The 7,281-nt window shown below is 41.8% G+C and overlaps 1 protein-coding gene across 1 annotated transcript in view; it reads right to left on the reverse strand.

Moving 5' to 3' along the window:
* Positions 1 to 130: 130 nt before the first annotated feature.
* Positions 131 to 7,281, reverse strand: part of LOC106812391 (V-type proton ATPase subunit d-like) — a 13,935-nt gene continuing 6,784 nt past the window's right edge. The window contains exons 2-9 of the mRNA XM_014816260.1: positions 6,516 to 6,687; positions 5,742 to 5,920; positions 4,180 to 4,265; positions 2,768 to 2,845; positions 1,945 to 2,121; positions 1,243 to 1,320; positions 933 to 1,013; positions 131 to 596 (exon numbers count right to left, since the gene is read on the reverse strand). Coding sequence (XP_014671746.1) covers positions 516 to 596; positions 933 to 1,013; positions 1,243 to 1,320; positions 1,945 to 2,121; positions 2,768 to 2,845; positions 4,180 to 4,265; positions 5,742 to 5,920; positions 6,516 to 6,687 — 932 coding nt within the window. The 3' untranslated portion in view covers positions 131 to 515. The remainder of the gene's footprint in view (positions 597 to 932; positions 1,014 to 1,242; positions 1,321 to 1,944; positions 2,122 to 2,767; positions 2,846 to 4,179; positions 4,266 to 5,741; positions 5,921 to 6,515; positions 6,688 to 7,281) is intronic.

The following is a 7,281-nucleotide window of genomic DNA, read 5'->3' on the forward strand; positions in this document are numbered from 1 at the left end:
AGTTTTAAAACATTTTTTTAAAAATATTTCTAATGGTGATTGAACCATGAAACTTTTTATGTAGCGCAATTATAACCTAAATTAGCTGAAAATAACCCTAGAACCTAGAGGCTACTGTTCCTTTAATAATTTAGCACAGCTGTAATTATATCCACATTAGAGTAACAACTATTTGACAATTCCGGTAGCTAGCTTACGTAATTTATAAGTATATTCTCTTCCTTTCGCCTTTTACGATGTTGAAATCACCTAAGCATTTTCATGTCCACTGATGAAGTGTTTCACGCGAGACATCATGAGTGGGATAGGTTAACAAGAAATCTACTGCGGTACGTTAATCTTCACACACCAATCCACTGGATGGCCACCTTTATTAAGTCCATACCAGGAATATGACTTAGTTTTCATGTAGCGGAGCAGGACCCATGATTAAACGCTCGAACTTTGTCAGTGTGCATTATCGTAGCTAGGTATTACGTGACTGTCAGCGATCAAGCAGCATACAGACAGGCAGGCTACAGGATGGGTATGTAGGAATCGATCTTGGCCCGATGCCGCTGGGCCACGCACTCCGCAATCCACACGATGTTACGCACCTGCAATTACAGCAATGAAATGTACAAACATATTCGCTACACTTTGGTAGAACTAAACCATACGACTAAGCTATACTACTACTACTACTACTACTACCTACTAACTACTTTACTAAACCATGTCCATCGAGTCTCTTACCAACTTCACACGGATAGTGTTTTAGCTACTTCTGGTAAGCTTAATTATTACTACATGTAGATTTGAATCAAACCCTAATGAAGATTTCTCAGCAGAAATCAACAATGTTTAACATATAAATTGTTAGCATCAGAACGTATTAACGACTTTAGCATTCATGATTAAATTAACAAGGCTGTATCAGAACCCTAACCTACCTCTTGTTCTTTCAGTTTAACGTAGGCATAGAACACTCCAAACTGGAACTGCTGCATAAAGGCGTTCACGTTCAGTTTAACCTGCAATAGACATAATGTGTGAGCGCCATCTATTGGAGCCTTTGCTCATAAACTTAATAACTCTTCCATTTACTTATTTACGTACTCTTACTTACTCTTAACATTATGAAATTCTTTTAATCGAAAGCCATAAAGACGAAACGAAGTGGATGAGAGCAAGAATGCTGATGGCAGGTGCCGTACAACATGTTACGATTGCAGCTGAGTGGAGTAGGCGACACACACACACCTCGTGCTCAAAGAACCTGTCCTCTAGGGTTTTGTCTCCTGGGTTGTTTCCCGCGCCTTCAAATAGCTTCTTGTACTCCTGTAACAAGCGAACAGCACCGTCAGTGGTCATCCATCCTATATCTCATTGCACAATCACAGCACATACTGCTTCCGCAATTCTAACTGGGCCTAAAAAAATCTAAGCCAGAATTGTTGTTAAGGGACAACTAACAGGGAATAAACTCACTGTATTCACAGACTGTATTCAGTCGCGAGAGTAAATTCACTGTGCAGTATTCGATCACAGGGGTAAGCTCATTGCGTGGGGGGGGGGAATAAACTCATCACAGGGGGGAGTAAACTCACTGCGCGTAGAGGAGTAAACTCATCACAAGGGGGAGCAAACTCACTGCGTGTAGGGGGGTACATTCATCACAGGGGGGCGTAAACTCACCGCGCGTAGGGGGGTACATTCATCACAGGAGGGAGCAAACTCACTGCGCGTAGGGGGGTACATTCATCACAGGGGGGGCGTAAACTCACCGCGCGTAGGGGGGTACATTCATCACAGGGGGGGCGTAAACTCACTGCGCGTAGGGGGGTACATTCATCACAGGGGGGAGTAAACTCACTGCGCGTAGGGGGGTACATTCATCACAGGGGAGGCGTAAACTCACTGCGCGTAGGGGGGTACATTAATCATAGGGGGGCGTAAACTCACAGCGTAGTATTCGGCGACAGCGCGCACTTGTTCGTACTCGTCCGCGCGCGCGAGCGCCGCGTGTCCGTCCGGGTACAGCTTGCCGCAGCGCGGGTACAGCTTCGCGCGGTCGTCCCGCGTCAACTCCGTGCCGAACGAGTTGATCGTGATGATGAACGAACGTCTGTCCGCCTCAAACTGCGATGAGATAAACAGCGGTCCTGAGTCTCATACGCGCACTTCTACCCCTAGTTACTAGTCGGTGGGGTCGTGCAGTGATAGGTTTGCAGGTAGTTTAAGAAAAATGTTTATAGTATATAATAACAGTAAGTGTATAAATATTAGTATTAGACAAGAAAAAAACAGTTGTGTTGCCTATGTGCACTCTACCCTTAGAACTTAGTCGGCTGGAGTCGTATGGTGATAAGTTAATACCGGCAGCATAAAAAGGTACTATAACCTAGTTTACAGTATATTATGATAGTAATTTAAACCTAGGGTCACATGCTCCTTTAATTAGGCCAATTAGCTAACCATCGCTGTCAGATCAGAAGACTGGTGAAATGGTCATTCCTGGGCCAAGGGGAGATAGGAATTGATTAAAGGATTCATACGGCAACATATGCTTGACTTTATTCTTGTTGCATTAAATATCTAGTATATATAGATAAACATCTAGTACATACGTTCTTGATAAAGGTAGTTGGTAGCTAATGTTTAGACAAGCAGATAATAACCATCATGGTCTTTGCAGAATAACTTTGTGTTTGATTTATCTGACATTATCATACATTGTAACAAATCTCAGCGCAGACGAACATACTCTTCTAGGATAAATACTTACGGACAGTATTTCACACATAACTTCAGCAGTGGCACCCCCCAGCTCACTACAGTATTCATAGAAATCTTCTAGATATGCCTGCAATAGAGATAGGAAGATAAATAATATCTCATATATGTCTGTATAGCTTCTATTAGCATGACCACACTTAATTGAGAACAGATAAACAAATCATAAATATCAAATATAAACATCAGCTACGTTTCCAACATTCACGGTCGAGTAAAAATTAACCTTGTTACATAAATAATAAATAATTAACACATAACAGAATGCTGGTTATTAGTAATGTGACCCAACATTTCAGGAGTTGCTTGCTTATGGCAACTTACAGACTAACAAAAACCTTATAACAGCGGTAACCTGACCCCATCTTGTTTAGACCATCAACGCAAGTTACACTACAGACACTACCAAGTAGAGTTTTAATCACCAGGGGCCCGTTGTCAGAAACAAAATTAATCTTAACATTAGTCTTAAAGCGATCATTGCGAGTTGTTTTCAGCGTTTTTTAGTGTTTATTCTCACTCTCATGATGCCTACCGTTGTTGTTTGAGTAACAGTAATTGTTTGAAATAACAATAAAATGTCTTAGAACCGCATGCAAAGACAAAATCATGCACGATTACAATTTTGCGTTCTCTTGTTGATTTTCGCTGTCATGTCTCGCACTTTCTCGCGGTACCGCGAGACGTCAACAAGGGTACAGTAATGCAAAAATCGCACCGGAGATGTTTTTGGTCAGATGTAAACACAGAGGTGCATAGCAGCGTAACACAAACAAGAGTGTAAGTTGTAACCTCAAAAATATTAGTCTTCAAAAGTCCTAGGGACTATAACGAAGACGGAGAGAGAAATGGATCAAATCCTCGTTGCGTACCGCCAGCGAGAATACTTATCACACACAAATAGATGCCCCTTTGTTTTAATTATGTTCGCTTGTTTGAGACGCCATTTGTGATTTCTGAAAGTAGTGACTCGAAAAAATGTATTGCTTGTATGATGTGGTCAAATCAATTTTTCTATGCTATAACTGCATAAAATATTGGTGTTTTGAATGTTGGTGTAATCAGTGATATTTTCTCTGTCAGGTGAGACTATATTCAAGCTATATTTAGATTTTTCTGAGCAAAATTCTCGCAATGGACGTTTTAACATTTAATCTTTTTCTCTCTAGACGTCGACAGAAATCGTCCTGCGTAAGTGCCACTGAGATGGAATAAATTGCGTTATGCAGATTTCTCATAACACAATTAGGAAATCAAAGTGGCTGGTCGACATTCGGTTACTGAGAAAATGCTATAGTGGGTTAGGATAATGCTAAGACCTAATTTTGTTTCCATGACAACGGGTCCCCGCGTCATATAAATCAGGGTGAGCAGCAATTAAGACGCAGCGTGACATATTCGCACCTTGTACAGCGTGTTTTTGATGATCTCATATTGTTCTCTCATCCCAGGTCTTGCTCGGAGATGCAGTCGACCGAAGAAACGGCGAGCTGGAACCATGCAAACACGCTGCGAATGTATTAGAGTGATTACGTCACGGGAAATTTCTAGCCACCATCAAGTAGTCATATTGTTGGGTCTATTTGTACATTATTAAAATGTTATAAAGAACAATTAGTGTTTCTGCTATGTACTTTGTCCATGTTATTATACCTTCATTTATATGCCTCTAATTGTGCCGTGTGAAATAAGAGACGCCAGTCATCCTGTAACGAATACTGGGGGAATAGTGCTTATACAACGAAATACAAATCGTCTAGATTTTTGCTATTAACCACTTACTAACGAACATTTTTATCAGCTGTGAGCGGAGTTTAGAGATTATTTCAGTAACGTTAGTTCTTACTCTTTAAAGTTAAAAAAACTGTCAAATTTTTTTTTACAATGTTTACAATGGAAAATTCGTGACGTAGTCAATTTAACGAGGCCGAGCCAGTCACCGAGTGACAACCTCAATATCCGTGAAGCCATATTAAAATACGCAGTGCTTGTAAAAAAGACAATATTCCGGATGAAGCCATATTAAATTACGCGAGTGCTTGTAATAAAGACACCAATATCCGGGGGTTGAAGCATGGATCTAAAAATACGCAGTGCTTGTAAAAAAAAGACGAATAGTCCGGTTGAAGCCCATATTAAAATACGCAGTGCTTGTAAAAAAGACCAATATCCGTGAAGCCATATTAAAATACGCAGTGCTTGTAAAAAAGACCAATATCCGTGAAGCCATATTAAAATACGCAGTGCTTGTAAAAAAGACCCCGGAATCTATGTTGGCGTGACAATTGTGTCGCCGTTTTTACACCCTTGTGCATTTAGATCAGCGGTTCTCAACTTTTTTGAAACATGGACCCCTTTGAGAATCTGCTGATAGCTACGGACCCCTCCCCGGAAAAATGCACATAAGCACATAAACACAAACTTTTGCATGCGCCTGGTTCACGGACCCCCTGAAACCCATCCACGGATCGCAAAGCGGTCCATGGACCACAGGTTCAGAACCCCTGAATTAGATTGTGTAATTAAGCGATTAGACTCGTCAGAAACACGCACAGACAGTGCTTCAATTTACGATCACCCTCTCAGAATTCTTTCTGCACTTATTTTTGATTAACATTCAAAGATGATGTTGGAAATTGGTTAAATTCAAGTTCGATAAATTATTGCAAAAAGCTGATCGACGAGTCATGAATTAACGTCGTAAAAACACAATTTACAATGTCTTCAGTGAAACAAAATAATTAAAATGACTCACACACTAAGTTTTTTACAATAACCAAAACAAAGCTACCCCTTAACAACCGTTTACCATTGATGCACGTGCCACTGCACTAAACAGCACAACAACTAAGCAAAACTCGATTGTAAAATTTCCAACTCTATTAATCGACGCAGACGGCTAAACAAGCAACGCTCAATTAGACGAACTCAGTTATTCTGAACTGACGATCACCAGGTGGCGCTACCTAGCGGGGTGTCGACCAGCACGGCGTTGTACAGCTCTGCCGGGGTCGAGGCGATATGAATGGCTTCCATTTCCTCGAAGCTTCCGAGCGGGTGACATTTGGGAATGAGCTCGGTGATCGGTCGCTGATGCAGCGTTCCCGTGATCAACAGGATGATGTTGTCGATCATGTAGCTGTAACTGAAGACCGATCGAGCGTTAGTTTCGCGGGCCGCTCATTTGCATACATGAGTGGCATTACATACATTACGTAATTATGTGAGTGCTACGTGAAAACACTGGCTCGTCAGTGAGGAGGAAATTTTGCGAACCGTACAAAAACATTTTTATTTGTTCAATTAGACACTTGCATTGATGACTGAATACCACAATTTCAGATAGATAATACATCACGTTCCTAAAATATGTAGTTTATCTGAGACATTCTAATGACACTCATGTTGAAGTGTAGTACGTGTATATTATAATATTACTTGTAAACAGGAAGTATTATCTAAAGTTAGTGATAATTTTCATCTACGTCACACCGATATAATCAGCACTAAAGCCAATAATCAAACAACTTCCTTCCATGTACTGTTTGTAATCTGGTTCCAGTTTAGCCAGGTCTCAACTTATTGGATATTATGCAATAGCAACAAGAAATGGCCAGATATTACACGACTACCAAGCTGTCTACATAAATATTCAGTTGCACGGCAAAATCCGGCGTAAACTAATATACATCATCGGTGCATATGCTCGCAAATTCCGACGAAACGCGCGATGCACTCACGTGATGTAATCGAGGAACGTGGACAGTGGCTCCACCGCGTGGTTGCGAATGTGTTGAAACTCGACGACGAGCTTCTCCTTCAGCTTGTCGTCAATGACGGACACCGTCAGCGGGCTCGGCTCGTTAGCGAGGAAATTGCCATAGTCGGTGCTCTGCAGGTGCAGCTTCAAGTCTGTAACACGTAGCGCATGCAGCGATTACACAGAAGAACAAACGCTAACAGAACAAGCGCTAACAGGTAGAAGTTGTCATAGTCGGTGCTCTGCAGGTGCAGCTTCAAGTCTGTAACACGTAGCGGATGCAGCGATTACACAGAAGAACAAACGCTAACAGAACAAGCGCTAACAGGTAGAAGTTGTCATAGTCGGTGCTCCGCAGGTGCAGTTACAAGTCTGTAACACGTAGCGGATGCAGCGATTACACAGAAGAACAAACGCTAACAGAACAAGCGCTAACAGAACAAACGCTAACAGAACAAGCGCTAACAGGTAGAAGTTGTCATAGTCGGTGCTCCACAGGTGCAGTTACAAGTCTGTAACATGTAGCGGGTGCAGATTACACAGAAGAACAAACGCTAACAGAATAAGCGCTAACAGGTAGAAGTTGTCATAGTCGGTGCTCCGCAGGTGCAGTTACAAGTCTGTAACATGTAGCGGGTGCAGCGATTACACAGAAGCACAAACGCTAACAGAACAAGCGCTAACAGGTAGAAGTTGTCATAGTCGGTGCTCCACAGGTGCAGTTACAAGTCTGTAACATGTAGCGG

This window comes from Priapulus caudatus, unplaced genomic scaffold, assembly GCF_000485595.1.
Source record: "Priapulus caudatus unplaced genomic scaffold, Priapulus_caudatus-5.0.1 Scaffold642, whole genome shotgun sequence".
Classification (NCBI taxonomy): domain Eukaryota; kingdom Metazoa; phylum Priapulida; class Priapulimorpha; order Priapulimorphida; family Priapulidae; genus Priapulus; species Priapulus caudatus.